The sequence below is a fragment of the Artemia sp. Qi Xiang Cuo genome, chromosome 12 (assembly GCF_049724085.1).
Source record: "Artemia sp. Qi Xiang Cuo chromosome 12, ASM4972408v1, whole genome shotgun sequence".
NCBI classification, from domain to species: Eukaryota; Metazoa; Arthropoda; class Branchiopoda; order Anostraca; family Artemiidae; genus Artemia; species Artemia sp. Qi Xiang Cuo.
The window spans coordinates 62,403,445-62,429,329 of record NC_142805.1 but is presented as its reverse complement, the minus strand read 5'-3'; the positions used below and the strand labels follow the sequence as shown (position 1 = coordinate 62,429,329).

At 37.3% G+C, this 25,885-nt stretch overlaps 1 protein-coding gene across 3 annotated transcripts in view; it reads right to left on the bottom strand.

The window, feature by feature from the left end:
* The window catches only part of Dip-C (dipeptidase C), a 149,243-nt gene that overhangs the window by 112,035 nt on the left and 11,323 nt on the right, over positions 1–25,885 (bottom strand). For 2 of the 3 annotated variants that reach the window (XM_089098427.1, XM_089098428.1), the window contains exons 2-3: positions 7,749–7,935; positions 5,693–5,884 (exon numbers count right to left, since the gene is read on the bottom strand). In XM_089098427.1, coding sequence (XP_088954553.1) covers positions 5,693–5,884; positions 7,749–7,931 — 375 coding nt within the window. In that variant the 5' untranslated portion in view covers positions 7,932–7,935. Of the gene's footprint in view, positions 1–5,692; positions 5,885–7,748; positions 7,936–10,110; positions 10,221–25,885 lie in introns of those variants that run through there. The other variant, XM_089098429.1, reaches the window with a different exon arrangement.

Genomic DNA, 25,885 nt, shown 5'->3' with positions numbered 1-25,885 from the left:
ATGTTTAGCAATCCAACTAGCTAAATTCACCAATAAATGATCGACGCCAAATTTCCTTTATACGAGAGAAATTAACCACGAATTATTGACAACTATGCTTGTAGAGCGGCAAAAACACACCTTTGGCTTAGATATATCAACAAAAGCCAAAAAACACAGTTTGTCAATAAAGAGATGTTTGCTTCACGCTTGGCATAAGAATTAATTCTGCTAACAAAATAATAAAAATAAAGGTTTTATAATAAAAATAAAGCTATAATAAAGAACGGCCTCTTAATATCAATGATCCCTTAATCACCCTATCGCAGCTCTTGAGCGACATAGACCGATTCTGTTTCCAGGATTGTTAAAAATCTCTCAACTTGACTATAAATACTATTACTTCTTGGAGGCTATCATTTTTCCCTTGATTTTTCATGGCCTTGAAGTCCTCCCCCTCCTCCACGTCTCGAGATTCATACAACTCTTCCTATAATTTCTTACGTTTCCCATATTTTGTCTGATTTCAATACTTTTGGCGATGTGCTCCACGTCACTGATATATTCTGACTGTTTTATGGCTTTCTCTTCTTTTTTCTTTTTTTGTTTCTTTTTTTCTTTTTGAAAAAAATGAGTCTTTGATGATACAACTTATAAAAGAGAATTCTTATCATTTTAAGGGTCCAAATGAATGAAAATGAATCCTAAGCGCAAAACTGGGCCTTAAAAAGAAAACAAAAATGGAGCCTTTGGCTGGGTCAACATAACTTGCATATACTTTTGAATGATACAGAATCAAAGACAAAAATGTACTTTTAAAATTGTTTAAGTCACGAATGTATTTATTGGGGCAGAAGATACATTTTTCCGTATCTGGATAATTAAAAGCTTTAATTTGTTTCAAAAATGCGAGCAGAGGGTTCTCTATCCAATTTCTACCTTACAAGTGTGTAAATTTAAGTTTGTAATTTAAATAACATTTAAATTAAAATAACACTATAAAGAATCATACATTTGTAAAGAAATACTATATATATTCCCTTAATATATTTGTAACGGAAATATACAAGAAAAAAAAGAAGCATATTTGCTGAAATATGTTTCGAAGCTCCTCAAATTCTACCCTTAGAGTTCAATTCGTTCATTCCGATTCTTAAAGGCAAAAATATTTTTATAGGAGCTGATTTCCCAAAGAACTTTGGATTATTTATTATATTATATCGGACTATAAGAGGGTACCTGACTGACTGACCGAATCTAAAACAGTAGGCTATGCGAAAAATGCGGTTCAATCCCGCTTTCTAAGCCTAAAATGGGAGACGTTCTGCGGATGAAGGATGGCAGATTGCAAAACATAGTCTTTGTTAGCCCAAAGGGGTAGGAGTGATTTCGTAAGGAAAGATTTAAACGAAATGGGTACTTCTTGGGAGGGTGTAAAAAGGGAGGCTTTGAATACATTGGGATGGAGGAGGAGCGTACGTGACTTTGTTGGCCTCAGGCAGCTTTGTGCTGCAATGAGTTCTTAGTAGTAGCCTACTAGCACTATAACATATCATATTATTTAATGTAAGAAACCAAGAGAGGAAAGGAAATAATAAATGTAAAAAAATAAAATCAAATAGGTGAGAAAACGAAAAATTTTATCAGCCAGTGGTAAAATATGAAGACGAAAACAAGCAAATATTTTGACAAGGACCTCCGGCAAGCCGTTCTCAGTGCTAAAAAAAAATAATGTAAAATAAAAAACCTTTCGAAGTGTACTTAACAAGAGGAGAACAGACACTGAATAAAAAAAAAAGCAAAAAAAAAACAGTCAGGAATCAATGAAGACAATTCACCAAAATGATTGAGCAATAATTCTCTGCCTTGCAATTGTTTTAGACTGTCTGCAATTTCGGCTTTCATTAGATATGCTTACAGGTTCTGTTAAATTAGACTGGGCGAAAATATTGATTGAGTCTTTTAATATTAAATTGTTATAAATTAGGTTTAAGGAAATATTTCTTGTGTCTCTATTTATAGCCAAATTTCTGTTTATATAATTTTTGATCTCGATTGCCTCCTTTAAAGATTGCGGTAGGTCATTTACAGTAGATATTGAAGTTGCCTCTTCAAAAAGAACTAAATGTTGAGGATTTTCAAAAATGTGCTGGGCCAAAGCTAAATCAAAGTTGTCAGTTTTATTTTCAAAACTCAGAGACTTATCCATTGAAATTTTGTGTTCATGCAATCGTTCCCCTAGTTGTTGATGGTCCTATCAATGTAAAATTTTCCAAATGAACTCGGGACTCTGTAGACCCCACTACCGAGTATAGGGTCAGTTTTATCCTTTCCCGAATTGAAAAAAAATTTCCAACTTTTTGTTGAGTTTTGAAACAGACAGAGAGATTATGTTTTTGTAAAATTTTTCCAAATTTGTCGCTGAGTTTCGAGATGCATGGTAAAATGGTGAAAGTTTTGTTCTCAATTGCCGGAACAACTGAAACAAGGGGGACGGGCTCCCTTTTTCCCTGCATTATCAATTTTAGTCGTTTATATATGAAATTTTGAATAAGGTTGATTGGATAATAACCATTGCACAATAGAATATCTTTAACGTAATTTAATTAAGAATTTACATGATTACCGTACGAGAACAGACTTTTATAACTCTCTCGACTAAAGAAAATATAACCCCTTTTTCAAAGAAGGAGGATGATTTAACGAGAAATGTAGATACCGATCATTATGGGTCGGCTTTCTATATATGGAAAATTCAAGGCTTTGAATATTTTTTTTTAATTAAAACATCCAAGTTTGTTATTATGGTTTTTTATTTAATATGTTATATTATAATCTATTACAGAATATATTACTTGGTTTATAAATATTGGAATTATTGATTAATTGTAAGATGCAAGTTAATATCACAAAACGTAAGGCATAAAATTGCCACTTTTTACCAGCATTTTACCGGATTGACGAGAAGATGCTCTTTTTTTCTTTTTTTTTTTAGGAAGCGGTTCAAAGAGCTAAGCTGTGTCTTACTGGGGTTTCTTTGTGGATTTACGGTTTGCTTTACCATGTATAATTAAAGAAACGTATGGGGTGAATAGTGAGTAAAACAAAATAAAACTACAGATCAAGAAACTTGTGTATGATATGTTCATTGACTTTTTGATATGTTTACCTCGCTCTTTACGCTAAAGTTTTTTATTGTTTTAAAAAATAAAGTTGTGAGACAGAGTGAAACTTTAGCGTAAAGCGCGAGGCGAAGAGAAACGGACAGCCCCTTTCATATACGGAATAATTTATGTTCGTCTTAAGTTTTAATGTCGCTCTTTACTTTCAGTTAAAAAAACTTTTTTTTTTTTATTTAATTTCTCAACGTGTTTGAGTTAATGCAGCTTTGATTTTGGCTCACTGTCATTGAATAAATAAAATAAAATTTGCATATTAATTTTACTTTTCTTGTGCTAAATGGCTTTCCAATAAACCAAAACCAATACTATACAGAAATACAGAAACTATTGCGCATATTAAAGGGGCTGTCCGCTTCTCAACGCCTCGCTCTTTACGCTAAAGTTTGACTCTGTCTTACAACTTCATTTTTTAAAACAATAAAAGATTTTAGCGTAAAGAGCAATTCGTTGAGGAGGGGACAGCCCCTTTCATATACGGAATAATTTCAGTTCGTTTTAAGTTTTAATGTCGCTCCTTACTTTCAATTAAAAAAAACTTGTTTTTTTTATTTAATACCAGGAAGAATTCAGTACCAATCCTCATGGCAGAGGCCATTTTTGTTCCTCCAAACACTTCGACCTGTACTCAGCAGTGTCATCAATAACCTGTCGGTCAAATGCGAATGTTTGACCTTCTACCGAATTAAATAGGGGGTGATAAATCAAGTCGAGCATTTACTTAGTTTATGGAAATTTTCTCTTCTTGTTTCAAACACATTACTTTTTCCTTATTAATTAAGAGGAAGATAGGTTTCCATCCCCTAATTCTTCACTCTTTAGTATCTGACGTATTTTTAATACCTGGCATTTAGCCAATGGTTAGAAACAAAAAAGTAAATAAAACGGTGAACACAAAAATGCTGGTATCTAAAAAAAAAATGATGATTTAGCTAGTAAAACAGGTCTATTTTTTCTGCATAAGTAGAGAAGAGAGTTAAATCTCATATTCCTTCCTCCTTAAAGCCGCCACACGCCTTACCATCTTAAAAGAAAGAGGAGACAATATTAGCCTGCGCTTCGCTAAGTCCACCATTTCTAATGCCCGGGCTGAGGATGTTTTCTCTATTTTTCACAACCCACTAGATCCTGTCTCCTCACTTAGCCTCCTCAGCTATCCAAACTTCCTCACTAAGCTATCCTGTTACCGTTCTTCGCTAGGTCCCCCCCCCACAGGGGCAACCATAACCGAGAGTTTCCAAAAGAGTTTCATCCCCTTTACCGTGGAGTACCTTAATGAATCTTTTACCCAAAAGAAAAAAAAGACGTGGAACTAGATTTTATAGTCAAGATTAGAAGTTCTGATCTCAATTCTATTGCCTTTCGGCCAGGAAGTGCAGTGGGGGTTAAGCCATCCTGTGGCTCCACATACCCTTCCTGTTATACCTTCCCCAGATTTCTCTAGGTAGCCATTTAGAGCTGGGTCGATCCTGGCTGAGCTTACTGAGTCAAACCACTGACCCCCCATTCAAGCAATATAACCAGCGACACCAGAACTGACACTCCTTTCTTTACGGACACATAATTTCAAGTCTAGCCTGCTAAGCATTCACCAGGACGGCTAAACCAAATAGAATTCCTCCCTCCCTTTTTTATTGTGTTGTCACAATTATTGTTGCCACTTTTTAGACATATTCTTCCTTTCTTGCTATAATTCTTTATTTTAGTTTTTGACACAAAGCCAATTTTTTCTCATATCGTTAGTTTTTTGTACTTGTATCATAATTTTTTTTTTTGATTTGACTTGAATTCTGCTATTATTAATTGTTCTTACAGCTTGTGATATTACTTTATCAATAAAAGCATTATCTATCTTCACCCTTTTTCATTCTTTCTTTTTTTGTCATTAATTGTGAAGTGTTTAAAGTAGTAATTTTTAGATATATTATCTTGTTGTGTGACATTTTATCAAGTCTTTTTTAATCTTTTATGTGTCCATTTTTAAATACTAGACTTCTTTTTAATTAGTTTCAAGAATTATATATATTTTTTTTTAGCGGTTTCAGTTTTATTTTTCGTTCCCTCTTACCAGACACAAGAAGCAAATTCGGCTCTTTTAGAGCTTGTGACAATCTTCTGAAAATTTTTATTTTATCTCTCTCAAAGTATACGTATATACATGCATAGATATAATTTCATAACGATAGTGAAACAGAAAAGACCAACGATCTAACTAAACACAACAAATAAAGAACCTCAGTTTGATACTCCCCTAGAACAGCAAAGAACGTCACTATTCTCAGATCGTGCTGCTGCAACTTTTAATTTCAAACAGGAAGGGGCAATGTTGCCCCTTCCCCTCACCATCACTAGCACAGTATACAGTATAACAGTTAGATTAAGCTATATTGTATCAGTTATAATATAATCTGAAAAGTTATACGCTAAAAAAGTTATAGTTATATTTTTAAGCTAAAAAAAAGAAGAAAAAACTCAGTTAGTATCCCCTTAGAAGCTGCACCCAGGTACAGCAGAGTTAGCAAGATTTGACTTACATCTTTGACATACCGGACTTCATTGACTTGATACTTTTGTCTGCATTCTTCAGATGTTTCTATGTGGCCCATCCAAACTGCATAGTCTTCAGGCAACAACGGCATAAATAGCGTGCTTTTCCCTGATCCTAGATGAATAGCTCCATAGAACCCAGGCTCTCTCACTCCAAAAGCCCAGTTGAAAAATGACTCCTTAAATAAAATAATAACAATGAGTCATATTAAATTTCTTTCGCTCAATTACTCGAAATTGGACATCGGACATCCAATCAGGACATCGAAATTGGATTCTGATTGTTGAAAATAGTTTATAAGAAAACTTACACAACCATGTATAAAATGGAACAATTGAGGATTTAGATCTTAATGAAAAAGACCTTCATACGCAGTTCTTGGTAGTAGTGGGCACAAACTTGAAAGAAAAAGAATGGGTGAAAAATCTGAAAAAAAATAGCAAACACCATATGACACCAAACAGCTTAAAAAGATGCAGTTGTTTTCAGAAACGAGAAAGAATTGGTGCATATGAAAAGCAGTTAAAATTTAATTAATTACCTGTGTTTTTTCATTTTCGCAGTTGAACGTGGCAACACTGACGTAAATGTGGTTATGCCATAAAAACCTCATATTTCTGTGGCAAACAAAAGAAAAATTCAATAAAATAGTGGTTTTGAGGTGTGAACAGACCAAAGATGAGTCCAGGGGATAAAAATGATTTTATTTTAAATATTCTTGGTACACTAATATTGTTTTATTTTTCTTCTAGTACCTTACACCCATTACTTTTTACTAAAATTATGGCAACTTGACACAAGTTTGTTCCTGTCAGACGCTAAGGATATACGTAAATTTGGACAGGGGCTCTTGAGTGTCTCTGGTTTTTCACCATATTTCTTTTAACACTTCTACATTTGTTTGATGTAAATAATAATATTTTCCTAGTCCTAATCATGACTAGATAGAACACAAAACTCTCCTACAGCAACGGTCCAATCAAAAGAAACTATTACTACTACTACTATACTACTACTAGCAACAATTCACTGTAGCACCAAAACACATGAGGTCAATACAGGTTGGCATACTCCTCCTCCTTCCAAATTCATTCATAGCCTCTATCTTTACAACTTCCCAAGAAGTTCTAGAGTCCATTAAATCCTTCTAATGGATTTGATGGATTCTAATCGTACATATTAATTCCAGTAAAATTATGGCCGCTTGACATATATTAAACACTATCAGATATCACGGATAAAAATATTTACGAGGGCTTTCGAATGTCACTGATTTTTCTTTTTATTTCTTTATACCCTTCTACAGTTATTTAGCAGACAATCTAGCCTGTTTATAGTCCTACTGAAAACTAGATAGAATCTAGGCGCTACTACACAACAGCCTAGTTCCTCTAGTCACAGGCAGTGCAACAGCACTGCCTAAATAAAGAACGATGTGGACGCAATATATTTCTTCTTCCTCCTCCCCCCCCCCAAGGCACTTCGCATAGAAGCGGATATCGTAGAAGCTTCGGAAAGAGCTCATTCAATTTGAAAGATCTAGTGTCCGTTTTGAGAGTCAAAAGTGATTGGAGGGCAATCAGCCCACCCCTCCCACGCCTATTAATTACCCAAACGCAGTCAATCAAAATTTTAAGATAGCCATTTTGTTCAACATAGTCGAAAGGTGAAGAGACTATGTCTCACATATAGGGCATATTGGTAATATCACAGCAACGGCTAATTATATGAAACTTTCAGGGACTGTTGAGAGAGTTGTTGGGCTACATCAAAACATATTATATGTATGCAGGTTATCAAGAGGACGTATCAGATATATCTAAAAAATGGCTTAAAGTATTATGTTGAAACTATCAGAGCATGAGAAGGGGATGTTTACTAGAACAAAAAGGCCCAATGTGAATACCATTACTGCTTACTACTAATGCTACAACTACTCCTACCATTACTTTTGCTACGGTATACGGTATAAAGGGTTATACCCTATATCCTAGAATAGGGTATAAAGTTGAAAGTTTCACTACAGTTGCATGCATATTTACCTGTCGAAAAACGTGTGTTATATCAGTAGCATCTATGGGTACTTCATCTCCACCTTTGAGTAAGACAACAGCTCCAACAGCTTTTTCTCCAAGGATATTCTTTAGCTTCTCACACAATCTGAAGCGATTTTCTTCATACAGTCTGAGTGGTATCTTGAGAGTTCGAAGTCCCAGAGAATACATATTTCTGAAAATTAATATAAATGAAGATAACAACATGCCTTTACATAAAAGGGAGAAAGCATTCCTCCCTTGAAAATGGTCAGGAAAGCCTCTCCCTAAGGAAAACTGGAGAATGGTGGCTTAAATGATCCCCCCTGTATAACCTTTTGTGGTGTCAATTTGGAGGAGGAAAGTATCTGCCTCTTAGATTTTTTCACACCCACATCTCAATTTTGAAAAACCTTGTTTTGGTATTTCCACTGAAAAATAGTTATTTTTTGTATTTTCACTGAAAAAAGCAAAAAGCAAGGATTCAAACAGTAATTTTGAAAATTATAACCCACTTATATCAAATAATGTAAAACTGCATCAGAGATAAGAGCTTTTAGCTGTGGTACTAGTATTCTAAATTAGTTCCAAATTTGGATGAGCATTGTACTATTACTTCAACTGAGCAACACAGAAGAAAACAATAAGCTGGAAAGTATATCTCCCTGATTTGTGAATGTTGGTTGGGCTAGCGGTGGTTTAACCAAAATATTTACTTTTTCTTTTTATAATTTTTTTTTGTCCATTTAAAACCCTTTTTTCTATGCATTTAGAAACCATTTTCTTTTTGCTCTTGTTGAACTAGTATAATTACTGGAACAGCAGCAAGGATTTTGAAAAATTGATAAGAAAATCAATTATATATCTTTACCTTTGTGTGCTAGTTTTATCTCAAAACAAACAAAACAATTAAAAAACAAAATATTAGAGTTACCTTCAAACCCAAAATAACTATAAGATCTGTAGTAAATTCAGACAAAGATGTAATTTCAAAAAACATGCAAAGTTGTGTAAATAGAATACTTTGTTCTGGTGGAAAATACTATGTTGGGAAAACCCAACAAAATTTAGAAAATAAACAGCACGAAATTGAATATAATTATTCTTTGAAGTACAATAAAAAAAAATCAGAAACTTCTAATTCGGCAGTTATAAATCAGAAACTTCTGATTCGGCAGTTATGGAACGTCTGTTTGATCTTCCATGCCATAATGTTATATTTGGTGAATTAGAATTAATCAATTATTCTGTTGGGCTATTACAAAGTATTTCTAAAATTAATTAAAAGAAAATTACGGATAAAACACTTAGTATAAATAGAGACGAATCTGAGTATTGATGAAATTCAGTTTATAATAGTTTTAATAAAAAACAGGCTAAAACTTTATATATTTTTAATACTAAAGAAAATTGATTCAGATTAAGCCTAATACCTTGAATTTAAAATGTAAGAACAAATAAACTTTAAGAAGTGAATAAGATTGCTTAGCTTAGTCAAAAAGTCAATAAACATGTCATACACAAGTTTCTGGATCTGTAATTTTCTTCTAATTAATCTAACCCAGGGCACACGTAAGATTTTAAAATGAAAATACTCTTTTATTTTGCTAGAATTCCATATTAAAAGATTAAATCATACATACATATATCACATATATGCACAAAGAATATGACAAACATCCTGGCATTTGCCTTATGTATAATTGTGAGATTTGATTTTGTTTAAATGTGAGTATCCTTTTGTCATTCTTTTTGTTTTTTAGTTTAGCATTTATGTATTTTCTTTTTTTCTAGTTTTTTTTTGTTCGTATTTTTCCAACATTCATAGGCTTTTGGCATTCATCAGTTCTCATTTGACATTTGACCTATGAACACCTATATGAGTTTTCAGCCGGATTAAATTTAGAATAAATTACAGTGGATTGTAATGACCGTCAGTTTCGCAGTAAATGAAATAATAAATTGATATTTATGGACAATTCACCATTGGATATTTTTACTCACTCATATAAGGTGCTGTATTATCGTACTGTCTTTTTAACTTGATTTAATAATCTAAATATAATTCAATTTTACTAATAAGCGAGCAGAAGAGGGGGGTTTCTTGTCGCAAGGGCCGTTGTACCTGCCGGGAGTGATACTCCTTTAAACTGCGGGGATCAGGTAGCAAGAAACTACGCTTCCTTTGCTTACTGGTATTTGTTCTTATTGGTATCTGGTTCTTATGATATGCGTATTCACGCACTGTACAGTGAATAATAGATAATGGACTTGTATTTTCGCCGGTTTAAAAATTTTTTAATTTAACCGTGCTAATGGAGGGAATAAAAACGAAATACTGAAGTTTGGGTAAGAGTTTTTCTGGACTTACCGAGTGTAATCGAAGCTAAAAAACTCCTCTATGATGCGGCTGTACCTGGGACTGAGCTTTCGTGAAGACAGGGGCCGAAGGCTTTGGAAAGCCATCTGAAGGATATGTTAAGCATATTCGTGAAATGTGACGATGAAGACATAGACCTACCAACGTTTGTAATTCAATTTCCAAATGACGTTCCTGTCATCCCTGCTTTGCTTTATTCAAGTTTGAATGCAAAGTTCAATAGAATGGAACACTTGCTAAAGACTGTTTCAACTAAGTTCGATTCGTATGATAGCCACTTTCCACCATTGCCTGCCCATGTGACGCCGGCAACTGACTCTCACACCACTGTTGTTGTCTCTAAAGTGCCACAAACATTAAATGATCCGAAAAAACGCAAAAAAGTGCTCGATAAAGTAAGCTGTCATGATACAATTACCAAGCTGAGTTCGCGAGGTGACAAATGGTTGATTAATCTGCTGCTGTAGAATTCAAAGACTCAATTTCAGTGATTTTAGCAGGAATCTTCATCCAAGGTGATCACTAAGCGGTTTTTCGGGATAGTCAGAGGAATATCGAAGGACTTAGACCTCTCATTCTTTGACGGATATCCAGGTGTGGTGGAAGCTATGCGTCTCGGTGACACTGGCACGGTTAAGCTTGAGTTTTGTGACTCCATGTCAAAAGCCAAGGCTATCTGTGAAAGAATATCTGTCGGCACCTCGGTGCTGTCTCAAATGCCACTCGCCAGACCATGGAGTTGCTGATTGTGCAAGTTTGGTTGCGAAGTGTGCATGCTGCGCGGGCCCTCGTATTTCCAACAAGGATTCGCCCTGCCAGCTTGATGCAAAATGTGCTAATTGTGATGCCTCCTTTAGTATTAGATGCAAAGTGCTGAGAGATGCCATTGCCAAGAAGACGCCCGTTTCGATAGTTTCGTTTAATATAAATGGTACTCGTTTAAAGCAGCATATGATTTATGAATTGTGTGACCGGTTTGACATAATATGCCTTCAAGAACACCTCCTGACTTTTACCAGTAATATCTTTTTAAAAAGAAGTCGTAATCATTCCGTTTTTACAACTAATGCTGAGGTCACTTTTGATAGACCTTCTGGAGGCCTCGCGTGCATTGTTAAGAATAACCTGAGTTTCTTCTCTCCAGTGTGTTTTCATAGTAATAATTCTATCCTTGTGGTTCGGTTTGGTAATACTGTGCTGATAAATTTGTGTCTACCGTGTAACGAAAAAACTATTTCCGCTTTAAACGCGTATATGAAAGCCTCGGCAAATCTTAAGGCTAGGGTGGACCAGGGTAATTCCGGACACTTTGACCTTTTTTTTGGATTAAAAAAATTCCTCCTGCCAGCAGACTTAAAATCTCGCTGTAAAATCGGATTCGTTCGAAAGTTCAGACTGTTAGCTTTCATACAAGACCTAGAAACTTCTGAAATTCGAACTACAAAGGGGGTTGGTGACCTCATTTGAAATTTTCCCACGGTGTCCGGAATTAGCAACCAAAAAATGGGTAATTCCGGACGAGGTCAATATCTTTGTACCTGAAGGAGTAAAAAATCTTAGCTTTGGTCGGTGGTAAAAGCACCCCAGAATCTATGTTTCTTCCAAATTTCATGCCCGTACCTTCCGAACTAGCGGAGTTGTTCAGCTTTGCAGTCGTGATTTTGTTTTTCAGAAAATCAAATCTCGTTTTTCCAATGTGTCAAACCATGGATTATCACGATAATTTGATAATAAAGTGATCATACCACCACGAGCCAGCATTTAAATAGTCTTCTGATGGACTGGGGTACCTGGAGGCCCGGACATTCATCTCTTTTAACTACAGAATCCATCAGCTAACTTCCTTTAATTTCTTATATTAAAAATACGTGAAAAATACTAAACACGAGGACTTGAAATACTGATAAAAACAAGTTTAAAAGCAAAACACAGAGGAACTAGGTGATCACTGCTTTTTTCCATAGCTTTTCTTCCTTTCCTTGTGGCGTTTCACCATTTCGCGATGCTCGCTTATAGTGAAGGGTCCAGTGCCCTTCAGAGTGAGCGGCCCTCCCAAGATAAATTCTTCTGCGACGTCTGTGATGTCATCGTTCTTGGGCCAGCTAAACTCGTACGTCGCTGCTGAGTCGAGGTTTAGGAACTTCATCCTAACGACCCCTTCATCAACAAAGTCAACAATTCTGCAAAATAAGGTGAGTCGTTGTAATACACAGCATAATAATGGTCAAGTTCGTTTCGATCTTTTTCTTGCTAGGGCCAGGCTGATCGAGGTCATCAAGAACACACGTCTCTTCAAGAGAAATGTCATCATCGGTGTCAGCGTACGGTATCTCGGACTCGCTTTCGGTGTCAGAAAAGGGAACTGGGGAGGTCGCTTCTCGTGAGAGCATCATCTTTTTGTTTTTGGCATCAGAGGTCTGGGTATCACCGGTTTCTTTCGCTTTGGTTTTCTTCTGTCTACCTTTTCCTTTTCCTCCTGGTGCTTCTAAAGTTGCTCTAAATACACCTTAAAAGTGATCACTTCCGCAGCTTTCTCAGTGATCTTTTTCCACTGCCCTGGTTCACTTCTCGGTTCTCTTCTTCAACTCTCTAACAGGAGCTCTTCAAAGGTCTTCTTCATTGGAGTTGGTGGTTTCTTCTCAGATGAAGAAATGTTGATGTTGACGGTAAGATTGTCACTTTCTCTCTGGACTCTAACACTAATCCTATCGGCTGTTGACTTCTCTGCTTGTTCTCTTTTCTTTCCTTCAAGAAAGGCATCATAAACCCTGAATTTCTGCAGGCCAAACTACTCCCTGTTGATTTTCACACGGTTGACACTGTCTGGTATATTAGGATCATAGACTTCAGTTGATACAAAGCCTTTCTGGATTAAAACTGGATCAGCTTGTTTCCAAATTTCAACTATCATCTTGACAAAATCTGCTTTAGGTAGCTTTTATCCAATATTTTTCCTTGCCCATTTGGTTAGCCTTTGGTCATACGTGGTTTTAAAAGCCTTGAAAACGCCAACGTCTAAAGCTTGAAGCATTTGTGTCGTATGGGGTGGCAGCTTCAGAATCGTGATGTTTTCGTTCATTACAAGCTGCACAACTTGCAGCGACAAATGAGAGCCATGACCGTCAACAAGAAGCAGAACTGGACGTTCTTGCCCAACGCTAGGAATGAACTGGCCTTTGAACCAGTTGTAGAACATGTCAGCCGTCATCCAACCCCTTTCCGTGGCAGCATATGAAGTGTCAGGCAAAGCATCATCGGATGTCTAAGTGGACCACACAGATTTGCCTTTGATATGATCAGAGGGGAAAAATTGCCCCTGCAGCGTTGATGCAACCGAGAACTGTTGTGTTTTCTCTCCCTGTTCCAGCAGTTTGGCGGAAACTTGGCAAGTTCTTCTGTACCACAACTTCGGTTCTCGAAGGATCAGTACAGAAGCTCGTCTTGTCCAGGTTGTACACCAAGTGGGGCTTATCGAGGAGTTCAAGTTCATTCAACGTCTCTGAGAGAACATTACAAAAATCCGTAGATCAAAAACGTATTTTCAGCTGTGTATCTTGAATTTTCTTGGGTCTCAAGCTTCTCGAGACTAAGCTTGTGTTGTTGTTTGAAGTATTTCCGCCAGTCCCAACAAAGAACACCATCTTTGAAAGTGGTTTTCATATTGTTCACCTTCACATATTCGCCTACAAGAGCGACTATATCGGTTCGGGATAGTCCAACACCCCAATTGTCCATGGTTCTGATGCACTTTGCGAGTGTCACTTCTTCATCTAAATCCAGTTGTGTAGGTCTACCTGCTCCCACTTTCGACGATGTCGCAGTCAAATGGTCCGAAATCGTCGACTTTGGAATCCCATTCTTCGCTGCTGCGAGTCTGATTATCAAGCGAACCCATTTTCACCTCTGCCAGCGCCTTGTCCAGATCTTCTCGGATTTACTGTGTTCTCGTCATCTGAAAGTTAAAGCAAGGGTAAGTAAAAGGTATAAGAAGAAAAGTTGTTTGCACTGAAAGAAACCATAACTAATGAAAATTGCAAATAATCAGCCCTGAAAAAACTATTTTTCCTGAAAATAGTTCAGTAAACTCATGCTACATTGCTAGAAACTCGAGAATCTCTGATAGAACACAGTTCCAGGAGGCAGAGGTCAAAATTCGATGAAAAGGAATTGATTGAATCACATTTTCCCATGTCCGGAAATACCCCTCTGTGTCCGAAATTATGGCCTCACCATCTGTCCGGACTTACCCTGTTTGGGGTCAGAAAATGGGTAATTCCGGACACCCACCCTCCGGCTAAACCGTTAGAGATAAAAATCTGCAAAAAATCACACTAATGCCCTAATTAAAACCCCTTTGAATGGTAAAACAACAAAACCCGTAAGTTACACCGTTCACCAGCAAATGCAAAAAAATGACACTATACGTACTTTTTCATCGAAGTTTCGCCGACCGACTCCAGTTCAAGACTGACTGTCTGCCCCACGTGCTGGATGTTGTCATTCGGATATAGTGAGTCATAAACTAGAGTCTTGGCACTACCTCTGTGATTTTTTCAAAACAAATCTAACGAGGGGTTAGCAAGATAAAGTGGGGGGGGGGTGTCCCGAATTACCCTGGTTCACCCTATTCTTGCGTCTGTTGTATTGAGTGGTTATGATTTCATAGTGGTTGGTGACTTCAACACATATATTACTAGTCATTCAGTTCGATCCGATATAGTCCTTGATGCTTTTTCTGCTTATAAAATAGTCAAGAAAAGCATTGATTATTCATATATTCACCAATCTTGTCTTGCGGTTGGCCAAATCAAGGAGTTGCCTTTGATCTGAAGCAAAGTACCAAGCGTCCATATAAAAAAACGTTTACGGCAGTTTAGGGTATCTGGTTTTGATTTTCCTGCGTCGAGAAATGAGTGATCTCATGTTCTGAATTCGGATAAGCTTATTAGTGAGTTTTCTGAAAGTCTTATAGCACTTTATACTTGGGTGTCGCATTATAATGATATTTTCAGCAAGGTGAACGGGGAAGTTGAAAAGCTTTTTAGTAATCATCTCGAGTCGTGTTTGCCTAGTCGTATTTCTCAGAGTAACGTATTACCGGTTTCTACTGTTGATATTGTTCAAGCTATTAAGAATATTCAATCTAGCTCGGTTGATCAAGACGGAATTTCTTCTTATCATCTGAAAGTAGTTCGCCCAACTTTGATAACTCACCTTCAGCTTCTGTTTCAGACGGGTTTACCTATTTCTATGGTTCCCGAAAGTTTTCTCTACGGCACAGTCACCTCGGTTTGGAAGCGTGGAAAAACTTTATCAGAGTAAGTTCCTATCGACTAATTACTGTTTTGTGTAATCTTAGCAAAATTTTTGACTATATGCTTCTCCCTTTCATTTCAGAAAATGTTAATTTTGGTGAAACCAATTTGGCTTTAAAAAAAGGCTAGGATGTCAGCACGCCCATCGTGTTCTAGCTTCCCTCCTGTTGCAATCTGCTAATAATAAATCTCCTCTTCATGTCTGTGCTCTTGATCTTTCGAAAGCTTTGGATAGTATAGTCCACTCACAAGTACTCTATTCGCTTTTTTCTAATAATTAATTAAAAAAAACTTTTTCCACAAAATAAGTTTTTCAAAGAGAAGTAAAGAACTCCATTAAACAAAAAATGAGCAAAAAAAATCAAATAATATACCAGGCGTGAAACTACCACAAATCAGCATCGATAAATAAATAAAACCCAAAACGAGCAGAAATTAACATAAGTTGGGCGCAGAACCCCTATGCCTTTCCAAGGCCAGAACAAAATTTGCACATTACTGAAAAAATACAAATGAATATGCATTGTCAGTTTAATATACATATACTGATATTTAGTAATCAAAATATTAATGTTATTTTATTTATTAAATTTATAAAAGTAAAAACATTTATATTTTTTCAGTAAAGTGCAAATTTTGTTCTGGCCTTGGGAAGGCATAGGGGTTTTGCGCCCAACTTTTGTTATTTCTGCTCGTTTTGAGTTTGACTCGGAATCAGTATATGTATATAGAAATCAACTACCCTGAACAAAATGGCTATGTCAAAATTTGTATTGGATGTTGTTGGGGTTCCACCCCTGTTTCTTTTTCTTTCAGATAAATGACCTGTTTTCGTTCTAATTACATTTGCTTAGATTTGCCTCTAGTATAATTCTCAATGACAATTTAAAAGTCACGTTTCTAAGCCATAGTTGTTTTGCATTAAGTAAGCTATGAAATAAGTTCTATATTTTTATTTTCTGGTTGGAATCATTGAATAATAGGGATGGGAAGTTAGAATTGGTTTTGAATGGGGATTGAGATGATTGGCTGGGCCAAGCGAAGGTCCACCCCTATGAACAGTGCTGTAATGATTATTATTTTTGAATTAGTCTGCGTTTAGACCCCGTTCGGGGAACCATATTTTTGTGTGATTATTCAGACCCTTTGGAAGAATACAAGTAAGGTATTTTCTACAAACTGTGTACTAGTTTCCGTAACCCATGCAGGGTAGGAATAGAGCTACGAGGTACCGTCATTATTATATTATCAGGGAGGTTTGTTACGTCCAAGGAGAGAGTTAGAAATTTTCTAGCCGTTACCCAAGGCGGGTACACTTGGCTTTAGAAAGTGGCCATTTGACCACTCGATCGCGTTATCATACCCTGGGACAGGGTATACTGTAAATAGGGTAGTACCAAACCCAATATTTGCAGAACCGGTGTGGTAGTCGCGGGCATCACATTATAATTTCGGGCCGGGGCTTTCCCCTCCAGTAAGTGGCGACACCCGTATATTACCACGCCAGTGGCGTTGTAGCTTACCACTATAACACTGGTGGCTAAATACCACGAATATTGGTGACAGCAACAAAAGGTCCTATCAGTAAACCTGATAGTAAAAGAATTCCGCGTTTTCGAAGAGACAAGTAATTTAGCTTACAAGAGTAGCCTATTGTGGTTACATATATAAAAAATTGCAAAGATATTTTTTTTTTAATCTGGGCTGTGCCTAGTAGGATAATAATAAGTAATAAAATTTAAGAATCAATAGATCACGCGAATAATTAATTTGTGAGACAAGGGAGTCTGCGCCGCCCACTTAGAATCGGCAAATTAAAAGGAAACAATTTTTGACGAAAGGATAAAAAGAGACATTGATAAAAGGATTTTCATTTGGACGGAAGACGTTAAGTAAACCTTGAAATAATGGCGGACAAACGAAGAATTCAGACAAGATCTACCGCGGTAAAACAAAAATCGTATTCAGATGCATCGCAATTATACGTGACTCCCGCTGGAAATATCCTAAGAAAAACACCATCAGATAGAACCTTATATCACTCAGGGGGTGAAATAGAAGAGATTACTAAGACGTGTGAAGGGGAAATCTTCAAAACAAACTCAGTAATAGAGCGATCTCCGATACAATCCAGGGAAGAAGAAAAGAGTTTAAGGCAGATTCAGAAAGAATTATTCCCAGATAGAGAAAAGAAACAGTGGCAATAATACATGAAGAAAACTCACTATATGAAAGGACGAATAAAACAAAACCAACTCACACTTCAGATGAAGTACAAAATGTAGGGGAGTTGAGGGTAAAAGAAAATATAATTCTAGAACGAACATAATCAGAAACCGAATTAAGAGGATGTAAAGACAGTGAGAATCATAGTAGGCCAAGTAGCAGGAGTAGTAGAAGCTCAATTTCCAGCAGAAGCTCGCGAAAAAGCACTCAAATAGATATGACACAACAACTATTAAATTTCATGGAGAAGGACAGATTAGCTAGAGAACGAAAGGAGGAGAAAGAGAGAATAGCCAGGGAACGAAAAGAGGAGAAAGATAGAAAAGAAAGAGGGAAAGAGAGAGAACAAAGAGAGAAAAAGAGGATAGCTAGAGAGCAGAGAGAGGAGAATATTAGAATAGATAGAGAACGAAAGGAAGAGGCTGATAGGATAGCCAGAGAACGAAAGGAAGATAAAGATATAGAACAAAGAGAAAGAGATAGAGTAGCCAAAGAACAACAGGAGGAGGCAGACAGAGAGGAAAGAAAATACATAATGGAAATGATTGCAGGGAGAAATTCCCAAGAGCCTCAGAAATCGTCTACAATAGAGGAATTGCAGGCAGTAAACCTTAAACAAATGAAAGAAAATGAAGATGTACATTTATACATATACAATTTTTAAAAAAAACGGCGGAATTAAGCGGATTACCGAGAGAAAATTGGGTGACAAGAATACAGCCCCTCCTTAACTATAAAGCACAGATTGCATATAAAGCATTACCAATGGAGTACCCAAAAGATTTTGAAAGACTAAAACAAGCCATTTTTGAAAAGTTTCTACTCTCCCCCGAGCACTTTCAAAGAAGGTTTAGAAGCGAAAGAAAACGAGACAACGAAACTTATAAAGAGCACGGGTACAAATTGAAAGATATGTGTTTAAAATGGTTAAAGTTAGAAAACTATAGAATGTTAGAAGACCCGGAAGAAATAAAAGCTAAGATAACGAAAATAGTGGATAAAACAGCGATGAAACAATTTTTAGAATATACTTATCCAAGTATGAGAATGCACTTAAAAGAGAAACACCCACAAACAATTGAAGATATGTTCAAATTAACAGACATGTATAGTAAAAATAGAAGGGAGACATTCCCAGACAAAAGAAGGCTAGGAGGTAGTGGTAAGAAAGAATATCTTTATTCAGAAAAATAAAAATAATGATAGTCAGATATGGCAAAGACAAACAGAATTAACATGCTACCATTGTTACTCCGGCAGCAACTATAGCACCAATTGCCCAAATAAAGACGGTAGAATTATACAGCCAAAAACAGGAACAGTATGACGTTACCTGTTACAACTGTAATAAACGAGGAAATGCAGAATCACACAAAGTATGTGGCGAACTAAATGGTAAATCGGTAGAAATAGCTATCGATTCCTGCAGCGACCAAACCTATGTACGGGAAGACTTGGTAAAGAAAACCGACATAAATTATAAATATAAAGTGGCAGCGCTATGCTACTATGGAGCAGAATATAAATGTCCGACAGCTCAGGTCATAATAGAAATTGCCAATAAAGAGGGAAATACGGTTAAAAAGGAATTAAAAGTAGGGGTTGTACCTACTCTTACAGTAGACGTTTTATTAGGGGGAGATTTCGGCAATATCGAAAACTTTCTTATACTAAAAGCAACCTCCATGATTAAAAAAGTAAATGCGGTGACACGAAACCAAGGAAAAAAGAAAAGGGAGGCAGTGCCGTCAACTAATGAAAATGATGATCAAAATATACAAAACCCATTTCAATTTAACGACAAGATGTTCATAAAAAATGCAAAACTAAGAAAACCGAAAAGCCAAAAAAGGGCAGACAAAAAGGAATATAAAAAAAAACAAGAGAAATTATTGACCGTAGAAAAAGAACCAGAGGAAACCAAAGATGAATTAATCGAAATACTCGGGGTAACCTCCGAAAAATTCGCAAAATTACAAACAAATGATAGAGATTGCAGAAAAATAAAACTAGCACTAACGAATCAAAAAAATCCGCAATCTAAACAGTTTTCCAGTAATGGAAATCTACTTTACAAAACAATGGAGACTGTGGAAAACCCTAGAAAATTACATTTTTTGGTACCACATGAACTAAGAAAAGCGGTAATAAAGTTGGCTCACTTAAGCCCAACGGGGGGACACATGGGATCCCAAAGAACAAGAGAAAGAGTCTTGCAGCGTTTTTGGTGGAAAGGATTAAGAAGGGATATTATCAACTTTTGTAAAGGATCCAAAGATTTTCAATTAGTCACATACAAAAAAATACAAATGAAAAAATTCCAATGAAAAAAATGCCCATTTTCGGCAAACCGTTTGAGAGAATTTCAATGGACATTGTAGATCCACTCCTGAAATCTAGCGCGGGAAACGGATTCATTCTAGTTATTAATGATCTGGCTACGAGATACCCAAAAGCTATCCCAATGCAAACACTAAGATCACCAAAAATTACAGAAGAATCAGCGAAACATGTCTCACGTCACGGAATCACAAAGGAAATTTTAACAGATAATGGAACCAATTTTATATCGACATACATCCGAAAATTATACGAAATTCTCGGCATTAAATAAGTATAAACTACTCCATTTCATCCTCAATAAAATGGAGGAACAGCAGGATTAAACAGAATTCTAATTAGGCTGTTGAGACATTTTGTAAGATACGATGTAAACCAATGGGATAAGATGTCTCTTTATGTCGTTTTTGCGTACATAGAAACTACACACTAAGCAACAGGGTTCTAGCCATTTAAATTACCATATGGGACAAACCCGAGGGGGGTGTTAGACATTTTAAAGGAATCATGGGAGAATGAGGAGAAAAATGAAGAAACAGTGATAACCCACTTGCTATCACTACGAGAAAAACTGCACAAATAAAATGAAATTGCCAAGCAAGCACAGGGGGAATATGCATAAAAAACGAAAATATGGTAAGATAAATCCGCCCGAATGCGCGAATTCACGGAAGGGGATGAAGTCCTCATATTGTTACCGGACGGAAATAATAAATTGGAAGTAAGATGGAAAGGACCATTTAAGGTGAAAAATAAAATGAATGATGTAAATTATGTAATAGAATTAGATGGAACAAGGAAAAAGGAAGAAGTTTATCATGTGAATTTGCTGAGGAAATTTAACAGGGAGAATGAAAGGGGAAACCACAAAGATCTTCAGAAGCGCTGCCTCATGATTTCGACCTCAGAAAATGACGAGGAAAGTGCCCCTTTGGGTACAATAGACCCGGCGGAAACACATATAAATGCCATTGAAAGAGTTTCGTCAGATACACATCTGAGCCGAGCTCAGAAAGACCAATTAAAAAAATTATTCACGGAATTTGCAGACGTATGATTTCGAAACTAAAACTTCCTGAAAAACAAAACAAGACCGAATCGGAAAAACAAAAAATGTGGTACATAAAATACCAGTAAAAAACAACAAACCAATAAAACAATACCCATACAGAATACCAGAGGCCAAAAGGATAGAAATGAAAAAAGGAATAGAACGAATGCTCGATTTAGGGGTTATAGAACCATCCAATTCAGAATATGCAGCGCCAGTCGTATTAGTCCCGAAGAAGGATGGCTCCATTCGCTTGTATGTAGACTGTAGAGAACTGAATGGTGTTACCGAAGACGCGCATCTAATACCAAAAATGGACGAAGTTCTCATGTCAGTAGGCTCCACAAAACTTATATAAGCTTTAGGGTTGAGACTGGGATATTGGCAAGTAAAGATGCACCCAGAAGATTCAGCAAAAACAGCTTTTATTACGCCTTTTGGGTTATACCAGTTTCCAAAGACTAGTAGATTGTATCTTAAAATCCTTACCATATACAAAAGCCTATTTGGATGACATTATGGTATTTTCAAACTCGTTCAATGAACATATAACTCATATGGAACGAGTATTGACCAGGCTGAGGAGAGCAGGATTAACTCTGAATGTAGAAACACGTAAATTGGTACAGTCAGAGACAGAATACCTGGGACACAAAATAGGAAACAGTATCATAACCCCATTAAGGAAAAAAGCGCAGCAGTCCCAAATACAAAGAAAAATGTCCGGTCATTTTTGGGGTTGGCAGGATATTACCAAAAATTCATACCAAATTTTGCAACGATTGCTACACCTTTGACGGAGTTAACAAGAAAGGGGGCCGTAGACCCCGTTAAATGGTCAGAAATTGAACAAAATGCATTTGATACACTTAAATACGCTCTTTGTAGCGAAAGGATACTGAGAAATCCAGATTTTTCCTTACCATTTGTGCTACAAACGGACAGTTCAGATTACGGATTAGGGGTAGTTGTCTCTTAAGATTTTGAAGATAGGGAACATCCAATCATATTTATATCCAGAAAATTGTCAAAAGCAGAATTGAATTATAGCACGATAGAAAAAGAATGTCTTGCGATAATATACGCAGTAAAAAAAATTCGACTATTATGTATATGGACGAAAATTTACAATAGTGACAGATCATAACCCATTGAGATGGCTATATATAATGAAGCCAGATAACCGACGATTGGCACGATGGGCCCTGTGCTTGCAAGAATACGATTTCGAAATAAAATCAAGACCGGGGACAGATAACGGGAACGCGGACGGCATGTCCCGATTGTGATAAAAAAATATGTAAATAGAAAACAAAAAAATGTTGGATGGGCTGTGCCTTGATAACATAAATAATAGGGGGGGGAAGAGGTCAAAGACCCATAAGGAATAAAACAAGATGGTTACAAATTAGAGATGAATGACCTACAACGGGTTGGGGGAAAGTTGGGAGATATTGAATGTCGAATCGGATTGGAAAAACATGGAAAGGAATCTGAGATTGGTATTATCAACTCAAAAGATATGTCGATCCTTTATGAGGGGTTGACTCCCTTGGGGAAGATCCCCTGCAGTAACTCGAGAAAGATAGCCCTTCTCCTTAATGCACAACTGGCGGACAAGTTGTGATCCATTTAACGAGATTTTGCCTCTCTGATCTGGAGTCCTTGGGGGATACTCTCCCCAGGGGCAATGGGCAATTTACTTTTTTATTGAGATGTGGGGTTGTTTCCACAGATGGAAATTAAGAGGCTGATGCAGCCAATTTTTCATGATGGCTGGCATCATCATATGTGCCAGAAACTGATTCTCTGCTCCTCTCAAATGTAAATTCATGAGAGCAAGAAAAATTTGTTGTTTTTGATTGTGCTGCGTACAATCATTGTTTACAAATCTTCGGAACTTCAACTTTTAAAACCTATTGAGGAGGCTGTTCGATTTAGACCTTTGTGGCCCTACAGTAGAAACGTGTTGATGACGACTGATCTAGAGACAAGCGGTGAAAGTTTTGGCACGGACAATGGTGGAAGAGAGAAGGCAAATGGATTTTGTAAAGTTGAAGTTATGTGTTTATGTTTGTAAGGGGGGGCCAAGGTAGCGCGTGGGGGGTCATTTATCTTACGGGGGGAGGTGTTGGGGTTCCACTCCTGTTTCTTTTCCTTTCAGATAAATGACCTGTTATCGTTCTAATTACATTTGCTTAAATTTGCCTATAGTATAATTCTCAATGACAATTTAAAAGTCTCGTTGCTAAGCTATAGTTGTGTTGCATTAAGTAAGCTATGAAGTAAGTTCTATTTTTGTCTTTCCTGGTTGGAGTCATTGAATAATAGGGCTGGGAAGTTAGAATTAATTTTGAATGGGGATTGAGATTATTGGCTGGGCCAAGCGAAGGTTTACCCCTATGAACAGTGCTGTAAAGATTATTATTTTTGAATTAGTCTGCGTTTAGACCCCATTCGGGGAAACATATTTTTTTGTGATTATTGTGACCCTTTGGAAGAATACAAGTAAGGTATTTTCTACAAACTGTGTACTAGTTTCCATAACCCAGGCAGGGTAGGAATAGAGCTACGAGGTACCGTCATTATTATATTGACAGGGGGGTTTGTTACCTCCAAGGAGAGAGTTAGAGATTTTCTAGCCGTAACCCAAGGTGGGTACATTTGGCTTTAGAAAGTTGCCATTTGACCACTCGACCGCGTTATCATACCCTGGGACAGGGTATACTGTAAATAGGGTAGAACCAAACCCGATATTGGCAGAGCCGGTGTGGTAGACACGGCATCACATTATATTTTGGGGCCAGGGCTTCCCCCCCCAATAAGTGGTGACCCCCGGATATTTCCACGCCAGTGGCGTTGTGGCCTACCGGTATAACACTGGTGGCTAAATACCACGAACAGATGTGTTTGGGGGAATGATGGGTGTTGGAAGGGGGGGCTAGTTGCCCTCCAATCACGTTCAACTATTAAAAAGGACACTATCCCTTTGAATTTCCAGTCGAATGGGCTTTTATTGAAGTTTCTACGACAAAGCCTTCTTTAAAAACCTTATATACTCCCAGGGCATAACTTAAAACCCTTGCCTTGTGGGATGGCGGACTATCAGCCTAAAGACATATTTTCCATCTGGAAATCAACGACGCTGAAAAAAGTTACTAACTCCTAATATGTATTGGACGGGTACGGAGGAGTGAAGGGCGTGGGGGCTAATTGCCCACCACTCACATTCGACTATTAAAAGGGTACTAGCGCTTTGAATTTCATATCGAAAGAGCCTGTATTAAAGCTTTTACGACAACGCCATCTCTATAAACCTTATATGCCCCAAGCGCAGAGTTTAAAACCCTTGCGCTAATGGTTGTGGGTGAGTGTCCACCTTAAAACCATAGTTTCTATCTCGAAATCAACTACGCTGAACAAAATGGCTACATAAAAAATTTGATTGGATGTGTTTGGGAGAATGATGGGCGTGGGGGGGGGGGCGAGTTGCCCTCCCATCACTTTCGACTATTAAAAAGGGTGCTAGCCCTTTGAATTTCCAATCGAATGACCCTGCTTTGAATTTTCTACGACAGCACCCTCTATAAAAACCTTATATGCCCCCAGGGCATAACTTAAAAGCCTTGCCCTGAGGGTTGTGGGGGACTGTGCTCCTCAAAAACTTATTTTCTATCTGGAAATCAACCACGCTGAACAAAATGGCTATCTCAAAATTTTGTGTGGGTGTATTTGGGGGACGGATGGGCGTGGGGGGGGGCGAGTTTCCCTCCGATAAATTTCGACTATCAAAAAGCTTACTAGCCCTTTGAATTTCCCGTCAAATTAGCCTTTTTTGAGATTTCTACAACAATACTTTCTATAAAAACTTCATATATCCCTAGTCCATAGCTTAAAACCGTTGCCCTGTGGGTAGTGGGGGAGTGCCCTCCTCAAAAACATATTTTCTAGCTGGAAATCAACTATGCTGAACAAAATTGCTACCTCAAAATTTTGATTGGATGTGTTTGGGGGACTGATGGGCGTGGGGTGGGGGGCTAATTGGCCTCAAATAACTGTTAATTATAAAAAAGGACACAAGCCCTTCGAATTTCTGATTGAATCACCCTGTTTTGAAGTGTCTGCGACAAAGCATTTTATAAAAACCATATATTACTCCAGGGTATAGCTTACAGCTCGTACCCGGAGGGTTATGGGGGAGTGTTCTCGAAAAAAAGATATTTTCTATCCGGAAATCAACTACGCTTAACAAAATGTTTATGTCAAAATTTTGAGTGGAGCTAATTGGAAGACCGATGGGCGTGGGGGGGGGGCTAATAGCCCCCAAATCACTATCGACTATTAAAAAGGGTACTATTCATTTTTATTTCCGCTCAACTGAGACTCTTTTGAAGTGTTTTTAACAACATCTTTCGTAAACACTTTATATGCCCCCAGTGCATAACTTAAAACCCTTGCCCAGAGGGTTGTGAGGGAGTAACCTCCTCAAAAACATATTTTCTCTCTTGAAATCATCTATGCTGGACAAAACGGCTCTCTCAAAATTTTTATTGGATGTGTTTGGGGTATTGATGGGCGTGGGAGGGGGGGCTAGTTGCCCTCCAATCACTTTCGACTATTAATAAGGGCACTAGCCACTCCAATTTCCAAGCGAATGAGCCCTTTTCGAAGTTTCTACGACGACTCCTTCGATACGAAGTGCCCGGGTATGGCGAAAAAACCAAAGAAAAAAAAAACACATTGTGCCCACATCCTTCTTTAATTAGGCAGCGCTAGCGCGCTGCCTATGATATTAAACTTTCTATTGTTGTTTTGTTATGGTACTGGTATTCTA